Source organism: Tupaia chinensis, unplaced genomic scaffold (assembly GCF_000334495.1).
Source record: "Tupaia chinensis unplaced genomic scaffold, TupChi_1.0 Scaffold141231_1, whole genome shotgun sequence".
Lineage (NCBI taxonomy): Eukaryota > Metazoa > Chordata > Mammalia > Scandentia > Tupaiidae > Tupaia > Tupaia belangeri.
The window spans coordinates 1,329,393-1,352,434 of NW_006201094.1; the positions used below are offsets into that span (position 1 = coordinate 1,329,393).

Below are 23,042 nucleotides of genomic sequence, written 5' to 3' on the forward strand. Positions count from 1 at the left end.
CCTGCTGATTGGAGGAAAACCTAGCTGACATCTGACCCGGACTTTTAAGTGCAGGTCTTTAGGGGGATTTGAAAATGGGCATTTTAGGTGGAAGGTTCAGTGTTAGCAAACAAACTCACTCCAGATGAGTGTAAAAAATAATTAATAGTGAGGTTTGCCTAAAATGTGGAGATGAATGAGGTGGCCAAGGTTACAGAGGGGGCAGGTGGAGAATCAGGGATGGGGAGATTTGGACGCGTTTTAAGCAGAGCGTGGCACTGCTACGGTTCAGGATGGTTAATCTGTCGAGGTGGAGCCCTCCGCCTTAGAGGGACTGTGCTGGATCTGAGACCTGAGAATGAGCCGGTCTGGGAGCTCAGGATTTCATGTGTGCAGTTTAGTGAAGCAGAACTGTGCCTGGGAAGTGCAGCTGCAGTGGGAAGGGCTCCAGCCTGATTCCGGGGACTGTTGGAACCGAGGTGGTCTGTGGGCACTTGTGATGGTGTTTCGGGCTCCCAGTAGCATTCTTGGGCAAAAAAGTACTCTTGGTACTCTTGTAACACAGGGAGGGAGCTCTTGGACACGAGCAGCAGCTAGTTATCCTGTCCCTGTCTGTGCAAAAAGCATTTCTTTTGCCAGATCCCTGGGGCTCGACATAGAACTATGAACAGATCAGCCTGTTTGGCAGCTAGAAGTGCAAAGATCACAGATTTACCTTCGTACCACTGTTTATCATAAACTGGTGAGAGAGTTGTGTGCGGATGAACTGTTAAAATGAACCGTTTTACTTTAAAGGTGACACAGATTGCAACAGAGGGCTTTATACATGTGTCTTTAATTGGGTCTGTGTTATACTTGTGAAATACCCCGTTACTGTACCTGCGTGAATGGGTCAGAGTGGTCCATGTGTATCGCATTAGTCAACAGACGGGTTATAGCGGTTTGCCTGCGGTCTGAGTCTGGACACCTCACAGGTGCCTCCGGCCCCCACAGGGGACCTCTCCAGCAGGTGAGCAACAGCAGTTCCCAAGGCTCCACTTCCCATAACTTATATTACATATAAATATTTTTCAATTTTATTCTGTTATATGAAATACATATGTGTGTGTTTTGGTAGCTTCCTCATTAATGGTTATTTGAGGAGAGGGAAAAGAGGAAAGGCTGTCTAGCCTCAGTTCCTTTGGAAGGTGGAGGACTGGCCGTGTGGTGTGCACTGCTAAGATGCTGTGCTCTGTGGGCTGGGACGGTATGGGAAGCCCCGGTTGATCCCAGTCCAACCTGATGGCCAGGCAGTGGTGTGTACCTCTCGTCCCAGCGACTCAGGAGGCTGAGGCTGGCCTGTGCGTCGTAGTGATACTGGCTCAGAAATGGCAGAGAGTGGTGGCACATGCCTGTGGTCCAGCTTGGATGCTGAGGCAGGATGGCAAAATCCTGTCTAAAAAAAGAAAGGAAGGAAGAGAGAGAAGGAAGGAAAGGAAAGGTAGAGAAAGGAAATAAAAGGAAGAGAAGAAAGAAGGAAAAATAAAAAGAAAGTAAGAGCAGAGCGTTGAGAGTAAATAGGCCTGAAATCCTGAAATTAGATGCTGGTTTTGTTACTACCTGTGTGACTTTAGGTCACATTTTATTTGGGACTCAGTTTCCTCATCTTTAAGATGGTGATCATGGGACCAGCAGATGGTGTAATAGTTACGTTGCTGGATTCCCACATAGTCGACCATGGTTCCAGTCCTGGACCCGGAGGCTTAAAACTCATGCTTGGTACATGTGTGTGCATGCCCAGAATCCCGAGATGAGAATGGAAGAGAAGGGACTGCAGCATGACCATCACCCCGGGGAGAGGGGTGATTTCTCACTTTCTGTCCCCCTCTCTGGCAAGTGCATGTGCCTTATAGAAAAAAATCTCTCTTAAAAAAAAAAAAGAAAAGAAAGAAAACAGCAAAAATGGTGATCACAGTATCAGCTCACAGTTGTCCCTGCTTTGACGACACGTGTGAGGAGCTGTGGAGATGTCTACAAGAGAAGCGGTATACTGTGCAGGGGGGAGGCAGAAAGGACCCTGACCTCGAGGTGGTCTGGTCTGAGGTCAGGTGTGTTCTTTCTAGCTGTGTGACTTTGGGTGAGTGCCTGTTCTTCGTCTCAGGTGCCTCGTATTGAAGACAGGAAAGGATGTGTCTCCTGGGAAACAGAACGTGAGAACATTGGGATTGAAAGAGATCTTCCTACCCCGCCCCCCATGGAAATCTATCTGTTTTATCAGCCCTCTTGTGTGTAAACGCCTTCTGTACATCTGCACAAGGTCCCCCATTCCACCGCTGGATCTCCTTCAATGAGAGCAGTGACTTCTTCATATGCAACTAAAAACCAGTTCAGCATAGCGTTCACATAGTCTTCTATAGGAAAGAAAGCATTCATCTAGCTCTTTTTTCTTTTCTTTTTTTTAACTATTTTTTATTATTTACTTTTTAAATTTAATTTAATCATTATACATCTTAATAGCATACGGCATTGGTTCTCAAAGCATAAACATTGCATGTCAAGCAAGTCAAAGATAATACTTTACACAATAACTTTCCATACTTGTATCTGTTACATATTTTTTTTTGTTTTATTTAATTTTTTGTTATTTTTATTTTACTTTTTTTTCACATTTTATTGATTCACAAAATACCTTAAACTAAAACTATGGACAAAGCTAGAATGTAGTTACAAGTGCACTGTAATCTTAATTCATTAATTAATTTATGTTCATTCCGGGAGCATTGTCACAGCGTACAAAATGTGGTTTCCCATCCAAACTATACTGCATAGTGGCTTAATCATACATGTTATCATCAATAATTTTCCACTTCTAGTTTAATATACATATATATGTATATATATAATTTTTTTTACCCCTATTTCTCACCCTCTGTCATTTCCCACCCTCCTTCCATACTATCTTAGGTGTCTGCAGTTGTTTTCCATTCCTTTTCCCCACACGCTTTATTAATTCACAAAGTTTCTTAAGTAATCTAACTACCTTCAGTAGCAAGTTCAGCTGGTGTGTACATATCTGTGAATACATGTCTGACTTTAGGCGCGAAACTCTGAGAAGAATGAATATGCTATAAGATAACAACTAGCTGATGCTATAGAGCTTACTATGGTCATTAAAAAGGTATTTTAAAATATATTTTTAATTTTAAGCAAAGCACTTTTAGCTTTAATAAATCAAAGAAATACTAAGGAAATTTACTGAAAACTTAAAGCCAGGAAACAGGTTAGGATTCTTTCAAATAGTAGGTACATAAACCTACTGGCAGCTCAAAACAGGACAAAAATCCTTAAAACAGGAAAACAAAGCATAGAAGAAAATCAGCAATGTTTTAGTCAAATGTCATAAAATGCTATTTCACCAGTTCAGTCTCATGTACTTAATCTATCTTCTGTTGTGTTCTGATTTTCCCGATTAAATTCTGGGATATAATATTCAACTCTAGACTTGCCTCTATGATTAAATTGGCCATTCTTTTAGTTTTTGAACTCTTATTTCTGTGTGTCTGTATTTAACTTTCCTGGCATAGCACTCCCTTGAGAATTTCTTGGAGATCTGGTCTGGTATTGGTAAATTCTTTCAGATCTTGTTTATCTGAGAATATTCTTGTCTTTTCTTCCCATATGAAGGACAATCTTGCTGGGTACAGTATTCTTGGTTGAAATTGCTTTTCCCTTAACACTTTGAATATATTTTCCCATTCTTTCTTCACTCGCATTGTTTCTGAGGAGAGGTCTGCTGTTAGCCTGATGGGATAGCCTTTGTAGGTAACTTGCCATTTCTCTCTTGCCAATCTTAGTATCTTGTCTTCGTCTGTGGTTTTTGGTCAGTCTGGCTATAATGTGTCTTGGAGAAGATCTTCTTGGGTTGATTTTATTTAGGGTCCTTTGTATTTCTTGGGACTGGATCTTTGAGTGCCTCTCTAGGTTTGGAAAGATTTTTTTGCAGGATTTCATGGGAAAATTTTTTTGTAGGATTTCATGGAATAGATTATCAATGCCCTTATGGGTCTCTTCCCTTTCTGGGATACCAATTATCTGGATGTTTGGATGTTTGATGGTATCTAGTATTTCTCGTATATTATTCTCACTTTTGGGGGCCATTTTCTCAGTCTTCATGGTGGATTTCTAGGCCAGCAATTCTATCTTCAACATCATCTGAGATTCTATTTCCTGTATGATCTAGTCTGCTTTTAATACTTTCAAGGAAGATTTTGAATCCCTGTATTATAGCCTTCATCACTAACAGGTCCATTTGATTCTTTTTTAGAGTGTGTATTTCCTCTTTTAGATCTTGCAAGAATTTCCTCACCTCCTAAAACTCATCAGCTCCTTTCTCCTGCCTCTTCTGCAGTTCATTGTCTCTCTTCTCTTCCATCTCTATTAGCTTTGCCATTATGAATATTCTAAAATCCTTATCAGACATTTCCATGAGTTTCACTATACTGTCTGTGGATGAAGAGGAGTTATTCTTTTCCCTTGGAGGAGAGGTATTGTCTTGCTTTCCCATATTTCTTGTGATCCTGAGGTGATTTCTAGTCATCTGATGGATGGTGTGTTTCTTCCTATTACTTGAAGTTCACTGTGAGCGTTCAGAGGTGAGTAGAAGGAGGTGGTCTGCAATCTTTCTTCTGTTCCATTTTCACTCTTTGTACATCAGATTCAAGGTGAAGAGAGGAATATCCTGACCCTAATCATATTCACATGATTGGAAATTGTTCACTTGGACCTATCTAGCACTTAGTGTGTAGAGGCTGATCAGAAAATGAATAAAGATAAAGAAAAAAGGAAAAGAATTAAGGAGAGGAAAGAAGAAGAAAACCTAAAAGAAAAAAAAGGATAAAAAACATAAGATTATAATTTTAAGAAGCAAAAATGAGAATTGTGCGGCATGTGTACACTGTGCAAAACCAATATTTCAGAGCTGAAGTACGTTAATCATCTCAGGATAGGCCTGGTTTAGCTGGTGCCTTTCCTAAATGAAGTGAAGAAAAGCACCAAGTAACACAACAAAGGAGAGGCTTGAGAACCCAGAGAATACTTTACCTAAATAAATAAATAAATAAATAAATAAGACTTAGAGGTCACAGGGAGACACAGCGAGACAGAGACAGACAGAAATGGAGAGGAAGAGACACAGAGCTATCCCTACCCACTAGAAATAAGTCTGGAAGGGGGAGTCTCAGCAGAAAATTTTCATTTTCGGTCAAGGAAACCAGTATTTCAGAGCTGAAGTACGGTATCCATACCAGGATAGGCCTCACTCTTTTTTTATTTTAATTAAGTATTTTATTTTTAGATCATTGTAAATTCATATATAGCTATACAAAATAATATGGAGAGACCCCTTATACCTTTACCCAGTTTCCTCCAGTGGTATCATATCATAAGATATATTATACAATATCACAAACAGGATACTGACATTGACACAAACAAGACAAAAGACATTCCAATACCACCAGAATCTCTCCTGTTGCCCTTTTATAGCCATATCCTTACTTCCTTAACCGCTGGGAACCACTCTCTGGTCCCTATTTTATAACAACAATGTTCTGCAAATGGAATCACATAGTATGTGACCTTTTGGCATTTTTTATCAACTCTGAATAATTCTCTGAAGAATTATTCTGGTTGTTTTATGTAGCAGTATTTGTTCCCTTTTATTCCTTAGTAATATTTTATGGTACATCCGTCAGTGTTTTTATCCGTTATTTCCATTATTCCTTTATTTCTATTGAAAGTCATATGGTTGTTTCCAGTTTTAGTGCTATTATAAATAAAGCTGCTATAAACATGAGATACTGGGTTTTGGATGGACATAAGTCTTCCTTGTCTTCATTTTCTGGGATAAATGCCTAGAATGCAATTGCTGGATCATATAAGAGCTACAAGTAAAATTTTAAAAGAAATTGCCAAACCTCTCCCAGTTACATTGCCTGTCCTGTTTTACATTCCATCCCCTAGCAGTTACTCTGAAATCTTGCCAGCTTTTGATGTTGGTTACTATTTTTAGCTTTAGCTATTTTGAAAAGTATGTAGTGATGTCTCACTGTGGCTTTTAAAAATTATTTAAAGATTGTAGTTTTTTATTTATGGTAGTGTGTGCACGTGCATGAATGACAGAGGTAGACAAAAGCACTCTTCGCAGGACTTGGTTATGCTATGATCCTCTTCCTCTACTCCTTTATCCCACCAGGATCTTGGGTACATACACGTGTCTGGTGTGTTTTTAGGCTGATCAAGTTGGGAGGAATGTGGCTTCTGATTTTACAGTCCAGGGCACTAGTGGCTGCAATGCAGAGGCTGTTTGTTTTTTTTTTCTTCTAAAGGCTGGGACAGGGTCTTTCCATGTTGTGATCTCCCTGTCTCAGCAACCCAAGTAAGATTACAGGTGTGCACTACCACCCCTGGCCTTTAAGTGGGACCAAGAATTGAACCTAAGTCTCCCATGTGGTCCCAGCCCACAGGGCACAGTATCTTAGCAGTGTGTGCCATCTCACTTGGGCCTCTCATTGTTTTAATTGCAGCTCCCTAGTGGTTAGTGATGTTGAACATGGCTTACTTAACATCTTCGTTGAAATGTATCTTCATATCTGTTCATGTTCTATTTGTATTGTTCACTATTTTACTGTGGAGTTTTGAGAGTGATTGATATATTCTAGATGCTAGGCCTTTCTCTGATATGTAGTTCACAAATATTTTCTCCAACTGTTGCATGTTTTTCTCATTCTCTTAACAGCATCTTTTGCGCTACAAAAGATTTTGATTTTGAGTACATCCAATTTGTCCGTTTTTCCTGTTACAGATTGTACTTTGGTTTTTAAAATTTTCATTAATTTTAAAAAATTTGCTAGAGGGCTGGAGAGACAGAGAGAAGGAAACTAAGAAAGTGCCCCCTTCTCCCATTGGGCGTGGTTACAGTGCAGTTCCTTCTCCTCCGTCTCTCTCTCCTTTTGGGATTTCGGGCACACCCAGATGCACCTGCATATTTTCAAGTCACTGGGTCTGGGACTCAAAGCACGTAGTTAGCCATGTGGGATTCAGCCACCTTACCACCACGGCACTGGCTGGCCAGGACTGCAGTTTTGTTATCAAGTCCAAGAATTCTATGTATACCCTAGATTCTAAAGATGTTCTCATATTTTTCCTCCAATGTTTTGTAGTTTTACTTTTAACATTTAAGTTCATGAGGCACTTTGAATTAATGTGTGTATAAGGTGTGAGATTTAGGTTGAGAGTTTGGGTTTCTGTTTGTCTTTTCGCTCATGGGTATTTAATTGTTCTGGCACACGTTGTTGAAAGTCTTTTTAGAATAGTACATGACCCCAACCAGTCAAATGGCCTGATTGGTTTTGCTTCCTTTACCTTCAAAGTGAGTGAGTTGGGAGTGGGTAATGGGAGGTGGAAGAAAGGCAGTCAGAAAAAGAAAAAAAAAAAAAACAGTGAACAGACACAAAATGAAAAGTTACGTGATAATGTATGTGGTCATATCTTTGACTTGACTGATATGCACCGTATCTATGCTGGAAAAACCATTCTATACAATGTAAAGATGTACTGTGACTAAATTTAAAAAAAAGAGTTGGAATGAGTTGGACTAGGACTAGATGGGCATCATTCAACCTGCCCCCTCAAAGTCTGGGGTCCCAGGGAACAGTTGCAGCAGCAAGAGAAGGTGAGACTCATGCCTCCCTAACTTCATTGAGGACAGTGATGCTCTTTATATTGTATGATTTTGTGGGTCTGTGTGGTATTTAACTTGATACAAGGTCTCCACTGGTAAACACAAGTTTGGAGACCATCACACTAGATAACACTGGGAGGACTTTTCTGCACAATCAAAGCGATTTGGCTTTGATTTGAAGTGTTGAGTGTCAGAACTCACTTTTCCTCTTACACAGTATTAATCTTCGGGCCTGTTTCCTAAGGGGTTACTCATATGGAGTGCTTTTTTGTTGCCCTACCCCACTTTTGTAAAGTATGATAAGCTTTATGGAAGCAATTAAATTATACTTCCTAGATCAGTTTATGAACTATGTGTCAGAAATTCTAAGTATGTTAAGTATATTAAAATTTTGTAGTGAAATAATCCACCTCACAGAATTATGGCTGTTTCGGGCACACACAGATGCACCTGCATATTTTCAAGTCACTGGGTCTGGGACTCAAAGCACGTAGTTAGCCATGTGGGATTCAGCCACCTTACCACCACGGCACTGGCTGGCCAGGACTGCAGTTTTGTTATCAAGTCCAAGAATTCTATGTATACCCTAGATTCTAAAGATGTTCTCATATTTTTCCTCCAATGTTTTGTAGTTTTACTTTTAACATTTAAGTTCATGAGGCACTTTGAATTAATGTGTGTATAAGGTGTGAGATTTAGGTTGAGAGTTTGGGTTTCTGTTTGTCTTTTCGCTCATGGGTATTTAATTGTTCTGGCACACGTTGTTGAAAGTCTTTTTAGAATAGTACATGACCCCAACCAGTCAAATGGCCTGATTGGTTTTGCTTCCTTTACCTTCAAAGTGAGTGAGTTGGGAGTGGGTAATGGGAGGTGGAAGAAAGGCAGTCAGAAAAAGAAAAAAAAAAAAAAACAGTGAACAGACACAAAATGAAAAGTTACGTGATAATGTATGTGGTCATATCTTTGACTTGACTGATATGCACCGTATCTATGCTGGAAAAACCATTCTATACAATGTAAAGATGTACTGTGACTAAATTTAAAAAAAAGAGTTGGAATGAGTTGGACTAGGACTAGATGGGCATCATTCAACCTGCCCCCTCAAAGTCTGGGGTCCCAGGGAACAGTTGCAGCAGCAAGAGAAGGTGAGACTCATGCCTCCCTAACTTCATTGAGGACAGTGATGCTCTTTATATTGTATGATTTTGTGGGTCTGTGTGGTATTTAACTTGATACAAGGTCTCCACTGGTAAACACAAGTTTGGAGACCATCACACTAGATAACACTGGGAGGACTTTTCTGCACAATCAAAGCGATTTGGCTTTGATTTGAAGTGTTGAGTGTCAGAACTCACTTTTCCTCTTACACAGTATTAATCTTCGGGCCTGTTTCCTAAGGGGTTACTCATATGGAGTGCTTTTTTGTTGCCCTACCCCACTTTTGTAAAGTATGATAAGCTTTATGGAAGCAATTAAATTATACTTCCTAGATCAGTTTATGAACTATGTGTCAGAAATTCTAAGTATGTTAAGTATATTAAAATTTTGTAGTGAAATAATCCACCTCACAGAATTATGGCTGGAAGAGAATAAGCTAAAATCATATGTAAGCAATAAATCAATGTCAATCTTTATAAATAGCCATTTCTACCTTCCCAGCCACTTATCTTTTTTTATTTATTTTTTCTTTTTCTTTTCTTTTCTTTTTTTTTTTTTTTTTTTGAAGAGGTTTTTCTATAGGGCGCATGCGCTCGCCAGACAGACAGAGAGAGACAGAGAGATAGAAAGCGAGAAATCACCCCCCAGGGGGTATGGCCACGCCACAATCCCTTCTTCTCCATTCTCCTTGTGGGATCTCGGGCACGCATGCACACGCGCCTGGCATGAGTTTAAGCCACTGGGTCCGGGACTCGAACTGCGGTTGCTATGTGGGAGTCCAGCAGCATAGCCATTACGCTAACTGCTGGTCCCCCCAGCCACTTATCTAACTCTTGCCTTTCACAAAGCACTTGAAACAACTTTTAGTCAGTTCGTGAAGGGTTACTTGCGATAGCTTTTCAAGATAGACAAGTCAGTCCTGTATTCTAATGCCTGTCTCTAAAAGAGGAAATTGAGACCCAGACAGTCTGAATAACCAACCCGCCCCAAATGATAGAACCTGCAGTAGGAGACCTAAGCAAGAGCTCACTTTAATACCTCATTCAGTTATTTTCTCTGTTCATTTTATAATATAAGCACTTCAGTGGATATTTCCCCAAAAGTTGGCATTTGCTACTGTAGGTTTTTTTTTTTAATCTGTAAAATGGGATAGTAAAATAATAAACTCAAATATTTGTGTTGTCTTTTTAATCCCAAGGAATAGAATTAATTGAGACTGTGCATTTGAGAAAAAAAGAAGTTACACTACAACATGCACCCTGTTGGAATGGTGGTTCTTGTGAACTTGGCTAGCTCTTTGAATTCCAGTAGGCAGCTGTGTGTGCCTGCTGAGAACTATTCATGGGAAAACTGTTTGTTTGTATCATAGCATGTTTTTTTATTTTTCCTTTTAGTACTCATGTGACTGAATTGTGAACTGCCATATTAATAAGATTCAAACATTTCAAAGGGTGGTTCAACATAATAGTTTCCATAAAGTTGTTTTAATAGTTATTTTTAACAGATGGACAGCTTACATTTGGCCACGTTTCTGTGACAGTGTGATGATTGAAGTTTTTAACAGATGGCATACAGATACTGGGGAAAACACCCTTCCAATATTAATTTTTGTAAAAAAGATTCTAAAGTGCCAGAAAAAAACGATAGCCTGTATTCCCAAGTCCTTAGCCTGTGCAATTATGATTATAATTTAGATTAGTTGGAGGTTTCCATTTCTGGCACTTGGGTTTATTGTGTAAATGACCATGTATATCTGCATCACAGTGAGATGATGAACACTCCGTTGTCCATTAAAGATTCAACATGGATAGAGCATTACATCTCCCCTTGATTGTTGATAGATGCACATAATTTCCCTTTGCTGTGCTATTCTATGTCTACTGCGGTTGCTATGTGGGAGTCCAGCAGCATAGCCATTACGCTAACTGCTGGTCCCCCCAGCCACTTATCTAACTCTTGCCTTTCACAAAGCACTTGAAACAACTTTTAGTCAGTTCGTGAAGGGTTACTTGCGATAGCTTTTCAAGATAGACAAGTCAGTCCTGTATTCTAATGCCTGTCTCTAAAAGAGGAAATTGAGACCCAGACAGTCTGAATAACCAACCCGCCCCAAATGATAGAACCTGCAGTAGGAGACCTAAGCAAGAGCTCACTTTAATACCTCATTCAGTTATTTTCTCTGTTCATTTTATAATATAAGCACTTCAGTGGATATTTCCCCAAAAGTTGGCATTTGCTACTGTAGGGCTTTTTTTTTAATCTGTAAAATGGGATAGTAAAATAATAAACTCAAATATTTGTGTTGTCTTTTTAATCCCAAGGAATAGAATTAATTGAGACTGTGCATTTGAGAAAAAAAGAAGTTACACTACAACATGCACCCTGTTGGAATGGTGGTTCTTGTGAACTTGGCTAGCTCTTTGAATTCCAGTAGGCAGCTGTGTGTGCCTGCTGAGAACTATTCATGGGAAAACTGTTTGTTTGTATCATAGCATGTTTTTTTATTTTTCCTTTTAGTACTCATGTGACTGAATTGTGAACTGCCATATTAATAAGATTCAAACATTTCAAAGGGTGGTTCAACATAATAGTTTCCATAAAGTTGTTTTAATAGTTATTTTTAACAGATGGACAGCTTACATTTGGCCACGTTTCTGTGACAGTGTGATGATTGAAGTTTTTAACAGATGGCATACAGATACTGGGGAAAACACCCTTCCAATATTAATTTTTGTAAAAAAGATTCTAAAGTGCCAGAAAAAAACGATAGCCTGTATTCCCAAGTCCTTAGCCTGTGCAATTATGATTATAATTTAGATTAGTTGGAGGTTTCCATTTCTGGCACTTGGGTTTATTGTGTAAATGACCATGTATATCTGCATCACAGTGAGATGATGAACACTCCGTTGTCCATTAAAGATTCAACATGGATAGAGCATTACATCTCCCCTTGATTGTTGATAGATGCACATAATTTCCCTTTGCTGTGCTATTCTATGTCTATGTCATACATAAAAAAATGTAACCCTCTATAAAAATGAACTGTCAGAGATGTATATGTTCTTCTGAAAAGTATTGTTTAAAAGAAACAAAAACTCACCAAATGTAGAATTTTAAAACATATTCTTTTTTTTTTTAAGAATTATTTCATTGAACTTTATTTATTTTTTTAATTTGACCAGAGAAGGACACAGAGAGAAAGAGAAAGTGAGAAAGCCAGCCACCAGATCTGGGACTCGAAACGGGGTCGGCCACGTGGGAGTCCAGCGCCCTTAATCACCAGGCCACCTGCCGGCCCAAAAGCGTATTCTTTCATATGATGAATTCCCCAACCTCGCAAGTTGTCTTGCTTCTCCTGTTGACCACCTTGCACCGTTTCTGGGCTGAGTGAGGGATGAAGCACACAGTAAATGGGGCAGTGAGAGGAGAGGCAGAGGTCTGTGGTTATTACGATAACGCAGGGCATTTATTGGTATTTAGTAGGTGGAAGCCAGAATGCCTAGACATGCTACAGTGCACGGTGGAGTCCGGAGCATGGAGGAAACGTCCTGTATGCTACATATGCCGGAGTGCCTGGCTGGATGTCTCTCTGAGCCTGCTTCTGTGTAAATTTAAAGACAGTGAGTTTTGCAGTACAAGGTATCCATTTGTGCAGAAATTGAATATTCAGAGTACTAGCTTCTCCCCATACATGTACTTCTTGATTTTACTACATTGATATATAAAAAGCTGAAAGACTTCCCATTTTCTGCTGCGGAATCCTGACTTTTTCATGCTCGGTGTCGGGAGAGCATGTAGACACCTTAGTCTATCTTCTACTGATATTGTGGACTGAGTTTAGAATTAGAACATACATATATATAATAAGTCTACTTTCCTTTGATTTTCCTTTCATATTGCAAATACGGCCTATTTCCGTATTTAATATTTTTGAAATTCCATGCATTGTAAGTTATATTATCTATGAGTTTCTGGGTCTAAAGAGATCATTGTAAAATTCCTGCTCTCATAAAGGGGTCCTGAGATTGATCAGAGTGAGAAGCATTACTATTGACAATTAAGCAGTCACAGACAAATGTTTCTTCACTTGTTCACTAGTTCAGTGTTGGCATCTTTCGAAGAAAACAACAGCCTAAGTCTTCAGTAAGGAATAAAGTCTCAATAAACTCGATATTTTTCTGCTTCTATGGATGTGAAGAGCTGCTTTTCTTGGTAAGTCGTCTTGGCTAGATCCTCCTTCTGTCTGTCATTGCAGATGGCATTTAATGATTGCTTCCGTTTGAACTACCCTGGCAACCCCCACCCAGGGGACTTGATTGAAGTGCTCCGTCCTGGCTATCAGCACTGGGCCCTGTACTTGGGTGATGGTTATGTCATCAACATAGCGCCTACAGGTAAGGTTTGTTTCCAGCAGCTTCTGGGAGATTTTTGGTTTTCTCATTATAAGAAGGAATCATGAAAATGTCATGAAACAAAACAAATAAAATGTAGAAAGAAAAATTCAACTAATCCAGATTTAGAGAAGAATATTCTTCTTAATTATTATTATTATTTTTTTTTTTTAGTGAGACAAATTTTTTTGCTAGAGGACACAAGCTTATCAGAGAAACAGAAAGCAAGAAATCACTTCCTTGCCCTGGGGCAGGGGAGAGAGGATGTCCATGCTACAATCCCTTCTCCATTCTCTTCTCAGGAGTTTGGGCATACACACACATATGCCTGGCATGAGTTTCAAGCCACTAGGTTGGAACTCTCAGTCACCTGAGAGTCCAGTGCCTTAACTGGTACCCCACCTGCTGGCCTCAAGAGAAGAACAGTCTAAGATCAAAGTGGCATTGAAGAAATCACAAAGGCCAATGAACATTACATTTTAAAGCCTCTGGATTAAAAAAGTTATATAGTTATAAAGGAAATAACCAAGGCCAGCTCCATGGTATAGTGGTATTGCCCTGCTCAAGAGAAGCTGGCTCCCACATGGTGATCACGGCCTGGGCAGCCGGAAACATGCCATGTCGGTGTGTGAGTGCTAAAGATCTGACCAGCGGAAGGGCTGGAGGAAGATGATCGAGGCATGACCAGACCCTTGGAGGGTGCCTCTCTCTTGTGTATGCGCATACGCTCTATCGTAAATGAATAAAGAACAAACATTTTTAAAAACAAAATACCAGCTGGGAAAACTATTTGCCAAGAACATGACAAAGTTCAATATCTTTATATGTAACACAAATAGATTATTTCAATTCTTCACACCTATTTGTAGATCACCTAATATGTGCTGAATACTATTCAAGGTGCTGGAGATCTAAGATACCTCTGTCTGTGTGACGGAGCTTACATTTGAGTAGAGAGAGAGAACATAAACACATTACAGAAATATCGTTAGAATAGAGGTAAGTGATTTGGAAAATATACATCACAGTATTTCCCCCTTAATATGCACCGAATGTCTGAGCTCTGTGGCAGAAATGGAAGGCTCTGAAGACATAATGGTATGGAGCACACGTGTAGAACTGCGTGGGAGGGGATGGGTACTGGGCGTGGGTGAGAGGGGCTCAAAAAAAGCATTTAACAGCCGTGAGATGTACGTTTCTTTGTTGAGATCATATATATAATAGTTCTTGATTTGATTATCACACTACAGGCATGCTTTGAAATACCATATTATATGCCTTAAAGATGCACAATAATTAAATATAAATAAGAAAATATAAAATAAAAACAAAAATAAACAACAAAAAAGGAGGTGGGATGAGAAGTGCCAAGGGCAGCATAGTTGGGGTGGGAGCCAACAATTTTAAATGGAGTGGTGGGGGCTGGCAGGTGACGTGGGTGTTAGACTCACACATGGCCAACTGTGGTTTGAGTCTTGGACCTGGTGACTTGCTTTCTCACTTTCTTTCTCTCTGTCCCTCTCTGGTCAAATTAAAATAAATAAAGAAAGAAAGTTAAATAAATAATTCTTTAAAAAAGTAAATGGAGTGGTGAGAGAAATTTCATAAGAAAGTAATGTTTGAAGGGAAAATCAGAAAAGGTGAGGAAACCAATGAGATAATATCTGGGAAAAGAATACCCCAGGCTGAGGGGACAGGAAATATCAAAATCCCAACAACTGGATAAAGAATTGTGAACAGTGTGTAAAAGAAGAAAAGCAAAAGCTAATACACCTTTTAAAATTTTTTCAACTATCCAGTAACCTAGAAGTTGAAAAATAAAATGGACAGATGTCATGCCTATCTCATTAGCAGAGGTTGGAAAGTGATACTCATCAGTGTTTGTAAGGGTATAAAGATGATGACAAACTTAGTATTAATGGAAATGTAGACCGATAAATCCACTCCCCAAAACAATTTCACGGTATGTGTGAAGACTCTTAAAGGAGTTTGTATACTCTGACCTGGTCTGTACCTGTACTTCTAGGAATCTATTCTGGGGAATTATTTTGAAATATGGACAAACGTTGATGTTTCAGGGTATTCACTTCCGTTTCATTTATAATTGTTTTTAAGATAGACAATGGGGGCCAAATGGTGCAGTATGAAATGTGACACTCTGCCAGGTTGACCTACATGGGAAGGTTCCGGGTTTGTGTCTGGAGACCTTCCAGAGGATTCTGAACACCTGCATACCCGTGAGTTAGGGTCGACTGAGACTGGGGGTGCATCACAGGATCAGGTGCTGTTCCTCTGTCTCTTTCTTTCTGTCTCTCTCATTCATGGTAAAAATAAATAAAACCTTTTAAAAACAGTGACTTAATGTGCAGTAAGGGAAGGGTTAAATTATGATTTAGACACAGAATATCAGATGTCTGCATTTGTCAGAATTCTTTAGTTGTAAGTAACCAACAACTCTAAATATATTGCTTCACAAGGAGCCAGCAGAAAGGCTGGAGGTGCTGCTAGCTTCAGAGGTGCTGGCACTGAGAGATTTGAACACTATTGAGTCTTCATTTCACATCTGCATTTTTTTTTTTCCTACATGCTGTTCATTCTCCCAGACTAGGTCTCTCTCAGAAGCTGAACTTATGGACATGAACAGCCTTAGGCTCTCCTTCTTGGTCTTTTAACCTTACAAGAAAGAATTATTTGTTGCCTGTTAGAATAAAAAAATTATGGACTCCAATTGGTCCATTGCTAGTCACATGTCCATTGTTCATGATCACTGTGTCTGGAAGAATCAGATATGGTGACTGGCTCAGACAGAGTAGTTTCCAGGAAGAAATAGACAATGGTGTGATGGGCTGCTGGGTAGAGTAAAAACAATAGCCATTAAAAATTATATTTCTGGACATGTTAAAATGCATGGGAAATAGCCTTCGTATACTATTTATTTGAAGATTTCAGATTAAAATGCAATATATGATGTGATACTCGGTTTGCAAAAAATAATATGTACACACACAAATGCACACAGAATGCACACCTATACACATCATAAAATCACATCAAAATAATAGTAAATATTTCTGGGCAGTGGCCTAACTTCTATTTACATATTATTCTTTATTTCATATATTTTTTTAACATTTAAAAATAAGCATAAGCCAACTTATTTGGAAAAAATATATGCAAATAAGAAATAACCTAGAGTGGAGCCAGCATGTGGCGTGGAGGTTAAGGCACTGGCTCCACATGGCCAGCTTTGTGGTTTGAGTCCTGAGCCCAGTGGCTTGAAAATCATGCCGGGTATGGATGCTTGCTTGTCTAAAATCCTGAGAGGAGAGTGGAGCAGGGAGATTGTGGTGTGGCCATCCCCCACCCTGGGGAGAGATTTCTTACTTTCTCTCTCTTCTCTCTTTCTTGCTCTGGCATGTACACACACCCTATAGCAAAAACAAAAACAAACAAACAAATAAACAGAAAAGACCTAGAGTATTTTTTCTTCAAGATACCTTTAAGGAAGGACCAGCAGATGGCATAATGGTTATGTCGTTAGACTCCCAGGTCGTGGACTACAGTTCAAGTCCTGGACCTGGTGGCTGAAACTCATGCCAAGTGCCTGTGCATGTATGCCCAAGATCTTGAGAGGAAAATGGAGGAGAAGGGATTGCATCATGGTCATACCCCCAGAGAATAATTTCTCATTTTCTGTTGTTCCTCTGTTTTTCTGGCGAGTGCACAAGCCCTGTAGTAAAAACCTCTCTTAAACAAAACAAAACAAAACAAAAACAAAAATAACAAACAAAAGCCTTTGAAATTTCACTTTGTAAGCTAAATAATGTGATTGAATGTATTTTAAATTTTTTTTTAAAAAGTCCAAGCATATCAGTAATGACAATAAATGTAAATGGGTTAAATTTCTCCAGAAAAAAAAAAAAAGCCTTTGAGGAGAGGCACATATTGGCCTAAGTTTTACTTTCTTGGGAATTTCTGTGAATTTTTAATGAAGGGATTTTTGCAACATTTTTATATATTTGCCTCTTGTTCTAGAATCTTGTAAATGGGAATAACAAATAAAATGACATTTATGATTGAGAGTTGTTACTTTTCAGGGTCTAGTGGTTAAAACTAAGCAACTCTCTACATCTACATTATATCAGCAGTTTTGCCATTTAGAAAATAATATTAAACTTGAGTGGTGTTTCCTTATTTCCATTGCTAAACTCCATATAAATTAATTAATTTAACTTCAATACTGTAGATTGAACTTCTTGTTTCTATTGTTAACTGCAATGATATTTTCCAAGTCACTTTACCTCTACAAGCTTAAGTTTCCTCATTTTTGCATTGTACTAGTAAAAAAAAAAAGTTCAGTAATTTGCTGTAAAGATAAGTAATATATAAAAACATACAGGACCAGCAGATGGCATAGCAGGTATGTTGCTGGACTCCCACATGGCTGACCAAGGTTGAGCCCTGGACCCAGTGACTTAAAACTCATGCCTGGTGTGTGTGCATGCATGCCGAAGATCCTGGGAGGAGAATGAAAGAGAAGGGATTGAGGCATGGCTATCCCCTCTGGATGGTGATTTCTCACTTTCCCTCTCACTGTCTCTGTCTCTCTCTCTCTGTGGTGATCACATTCATCCCAAGGCAAAAATGTCTATTAAAAATAAAACAAACAAAAAACCCACAAAACTTACAATGCAGAAGATATTAACTGGAAATGCTGCTTTGAGAAAGGGAGGCCAGACAAAGAGTAGTGGAAAAGAAAATTTGTTTCTAGTCATTACTTAAAGGGAAAGTTTGTAAATACTGTTTATGTAGAGACCCTTATTCTCATGATTCAACTGCACATCGCAGTTGGGAGCAGCTGGAAAGGGATCGGGTCCTGGTAATAGACCTGTGCCCTGAGAAATGTCTAACTAGTCTAAAGAACAAGCAGTGGCAGACTAGCATACAAAAGTTCCTGGCAAGCTAAGAAATGTTTACCAATATAGGATGCTAAGGTGGAGGGGCAGAGGCATGGGGCATTGTTAACAGCCAAGCAAGACACAGCATGGGTTCACATCTACTGCACAGTGCCTGCCCGATTAGTTTCAGTTGTGGGTCTTAGTTTCTTGACCAAAGGAATTAAGAAAAGAGAAAAACACAGCCCCTGTCTGATCCCAACTGACCTCTCACAGGACTGGGTTACCATGAAAGACAAGAAATTGTGCTCCATATTGATGCCTGGTTGAAAGAATAAGTGTAGACCGTTTTTCCTGGAGCCTTTGCTGCTACTAACCAAGGAGAAATGGCTGCTGGTGAGGGAAGCTGAGTCAAGAGACTGCTCCAGGCTTCTTCCTGCCTCCTCCTAACCCACCCCAGGAATATTTTGAGACTTCATAGTTTTCAGAACTGTGCAGGTCCTTTTTCCTCTTCCAGTTGAAAATCTCCAGGTAAGCCCCAGGTACACATGGCCAAGAGACTGGAAAAGAAGCAACACCTAAAGGTGGCTATATATATACTCTCTGACTGGAAGACAAGGCCCTGAACTATGAACATATCTGAGAAGTAGAACTCATCTTCCTGCCTGACACTATAGAATTGACAACAGAAAAGCAGGAAGTAGTGTATAATACACCAGATGACTAGAAACCAGTGCAGAGGCACAAAAATATGGGAAAAGAAAGAAATAACTCTTCCTCAATGGAACAGAACAACTCTTTTTTTTTTTTGAGAGAGATTTTCACTGTAGGGCACGTGCGCTCGCCAGACAGACAGAGAGAGACATAGAGACAGAAAGCGAGAAATCACCCCCCAGGGGGGATGGTCACGCCGCAATCCCTTCTCCTCCATTCTCCTCTCGGGATCTTGGCACGCACGCACATGCGCCCGGCATGAGTTTTTTAAGCCACCGGGTCCAGGACACGAACCGCGGTCAACTACGTGGGAGTCCAGCGACATAGCCATTACTCTAACTGCTGGTTCCCAGAAGAACTCTTCTTCAACCACGGATGGCACAGAGGGATTTGTAGGAATGTCAGAAATAGAGTTCAGAATATTTATGGTGACAGGGATGAGGAAGTCTTTTCAGGATTTGAAGGAGGAGATAGACATCATAAAAAAAATCAGAACTCCTAAAAATGACAGTAATCCAAGAAATTAAGAGGTTCCTTGAAAGTATTAATAGTAGACTGGATCATGCAGAAACCAGAATCTCTTTATCTCAGACAAAACCTTTGACTTAGATAAAACCATCAGAAAGAATGAAAAAATAATTTTTAAAAAGGAGGACAACATATGAGAAATACATACTATGAAACACCCAAGTATTCTAATTATATATATATTCCAGAAGGTGAAGAATCAGACAAGGGCTTAGAGGTGCTATTACATGAAATACTTGTAGAAAACTTCCTAGAGAAGCAATCAAACATCTAAACCCAAGAAATATAAAGGATCCCAAATAAAATCAACCCAAAAAGATCCTCCCCATGGCATATCATAGCCAGAATGACCAAAATCAGATAAAAACAAGATACTAAAAATGGCAAGAGAGAAATGTCAAGTTATCTACAAAGGTTATTCCATCAGGCTAACACTGGACCTCTGAGTGAAAACAATGCAAGCAGGGAAAGAATAAGATAAATGCAAAGAGCTAAAAGATAAGCAATGTCAACCAAGATTACTATACCTGGCAAGATTATCCTTCATATGGGAAGAAAAGATAAAAATATTCTCAGATTTTAAAACACCATGAAAGAATTTACCAACACCATATCAGCTTTTCAAGAAGTTCTGAAGGGAGTGCTGTATCTAAACAGAGACAGACAGAAATAAGAGAATAATAAACAACCAAGAAAATGGCTAACGTAATGGTAGGGACAAGTCTGGAAACATCGATAATAACATTGAATATTAATGGATTAAATTCTCCAATTAAGACATACAGACTGGCTGAATGGATTAAAAAACAGAAACCCTCTATCTCTTGCCGACAGGAAATGCGCCTTGTGGATAAAGACATACATAGACTAAAAATGAAGTGCTGGAAAAAGGTATTCCATGCAAATGAAACCCAGAAAAGGGCTAGAGTTGTGATACTGATTTCAGACAAAATAGGCTTTAAGAGACAAAGAAAGGCATTATATAGTAGTTAAAGAGATAATTCATTAAGAAGATATAATGCTTATAAATATCTATGAACTCAACACAAATCTGTGAAGGAACGACTGCTAGAATTAAAAGAAGAGATTTACAACACTGTGCTAATCATTGGGGATTTCAACACCCCACTATCTCCTTTGGACATATCGTCTAGACAAAAACTAAGCAAATGTATACAGGATATAAATGATATCATAAATAAAACAGAGTTGACAGGCATCAACCTTCAACCCCTAAACCACAAAATATATATTTTGTGTGGAATCTTTTCAAAGATCGACCACATGATAGGGCACAAGACAAAACCTTTACAGATTCAAGGGCATAGAAATCATATCTTGCGTCTCTGACCACGGTAGAATTAAACTTGATAGTAATTTCAGAAAAAAAGAAACATGGAAAATATACAAATATATGGAAACTAAACAACCTACTCCTAAATGACTTCACAACTACTAAAGAAATTAAGACTGGAATCAAAAGATTCATTGAAACCAATGATGAGTGTGGGAGGCTGCGCACCAGCGAGTCTGCTGAGGTTTCTCAGAGAGCAAACAATTGCCACGATTGGTTCCCTTCAAAAAAACCTGACCTTCGAAACTTTGCTCTGAGGCCACTAGAATCCCTCAAATTTGCATATCCGGCACCTCACGATTGGTCCAAAAGCAACCAATCATAACCCACCGTTTACAACCAATCATGGCCCACTGTTTACAACCCACCAGCATGTATATAACCACGATGCCTGGCCCACAGTAGCCAGACGACCAGGAAGATGACACAGACGACCAGGAAGAAGACGACGACCAGGAGAGCCTGAAGAGTTGAAACACCGCACAGTCTCCAGATGACCCTGAAGACCCTGAAGAGTTGTAACACTACATCGTCTCCGGACGACCCTGGAGAGCTGTGACACTGGATCGTCTCCGTGCTGCTCACAGTAGATGACGCGACCCTTAAGAGTTGTAACACTGTGTCGTCTCCGTGCTGTACCTTGCTGCCCACAATAAACAGACGACACTGAAGACACGGTGTCGTCTCCGTGCTGTAACACTATGCTGCTTGTCCCGGCTCTCACTCCTTCACTCAGGAAACCTGTTTGGCTGTCCCCCCCAGGTCGGGATAATGAGTACACAAGTTTCTTTACTCTATGGGACATAGAAAAAGCAGTCATAAGAAGGAAGCTCATATTAATCAGTGCACATAATAAAAAGATGGAAAGGTGGCAAGTGGACAGCCTAACATGCCTCAAAAAATTGGAAAAACAACAACAAAAGTCCAAAAAAAATGCCAGCAGAAAAGAAATAATAAGAATTTGAATAGAAATAAATGAAATTGAAAATAAGCAAACTATACAGAAAATAAATAAAAACAAAACCTGGTTCTTTAAAAATATCAACTAAATTGATACACTATTAGCTATGATAATTAAGAAGAAAAGAGAAAGAAACCAGGTAAATCAAATTTACAATGAAACAGACAATACAATATTACAACAGACATAGTAGAAATTTAAAAAAAAATTACAGAATATTATAAGCAACTATATGCCAACAAACAAAACCTTGATGAGTGGACAAATTTCTGGACACATATAATCTATCAAGATTAAATCAGGAAGACATAGAAAGTTTGAATGGACCCATAACAAGCAATGAAATAGAATCAGGAATAACCTCCCAACAAAGAAATGCCCAGGTTCTGATGGCTTTGCTTCTGAATTCTATAAAACATTTAAAGAAGAGTTAGCCTACATTATACTCAAACTATTTCTAAAGATTTAAAAGGAAGGAACACTTCCAAATTCATTTTATAAAACCTCCATCACCCTCATCCCCCAAACAGAAAAGGACACAACAGAAAAGGAAAACTACATACCGATATCTGTGATGAACATAGATGCAAAAATTCTCAACAAGATACTAGCAAATCGTATCCTACAACATATAATGCACCATATTAATACAAAGAAAGATAAAAATGATCTCATCATTTCAATTGATGCAGAAAAAATGTTTGACAAAATACAACATCCCTTCATGATTAAGACTCTCAGCAAAATTGGCACAGAAAGATAATTTCTCAGTATAATAAAAGCCATCTAGGGACCGGCAGTTGGTATAATGGCTATGTTGCTGGACTCCCATGTAGTCGACCGTGGTTCAAGTCCTGGACCCGGTGGCCTAAACTCACACTTTGTGTGTGTGTTTGTATGTGTGTGCCCAGGATCCCGAGAGGAGAATATAGGAGAAGTGATTACGGCATGGCCACCCTCCCACCACCAACCCCCCCCCTCTCCCCGGGGTGTGATTTCTTGCTTTCTCTTTGTCTCTCTCTTTCTGGCAAGTACACACACCCTATATCTAAATAAATAAATAAATAAATAAATAAATAAAACCCTCAAAAATAAAAAAAAGCCATCTATAAAAGGCCTGTAGCTAACATTATACTGAATGGGAAAAAGTTCAAAGCTGTCTCACTAAAACTGGTTCAAGATAAGGCTGCCGGGAACCAGCAATTAGCGTAATGGCTATGTCGCTGGACTCCCACGTAGTCGACCGCGGTTCGTGTCCTGGACCCGGTGGCTTAAAACTCACGTCGGGAGCGTGTGTGTGCGTGCCCAAGATCCCGAGAGGAGAATGGAGGAGAAGGGATTG

At 39.3% G+C, this 23,042-nt stretch overlaps 1 protein-coding gene across 3 annotated transcripts in view; it reads left to right on the forward strand.

Annotated features, from left to right (window-relative positions):
- The window catches only part of PLAAT1 (phospholipase A and acyltransferase 1), a 40,874-nt gene that overhangs the window by 1,567 nt on the left and 16,265 nt on the right, over positions 1-23,042 (forward strand). For 2 of the 3 annotated variants that reach the window (XM_006162957.2, XM_006162958.2), the window contains exon 2: positions 13,113-13,251. In XM_006162957.2, coding sequence (XP_006163019.1) covers positions 13,113-13,251 — 139 coding nt within the window. Of the gene's footprint in view, positions 1-12,337; positions 12,478-13,112; positions 13,252-23,042 lie in introns of all 3 variants that reach the window. The other variant, XM_006162959.2, reaches the window with a different exon arrangement.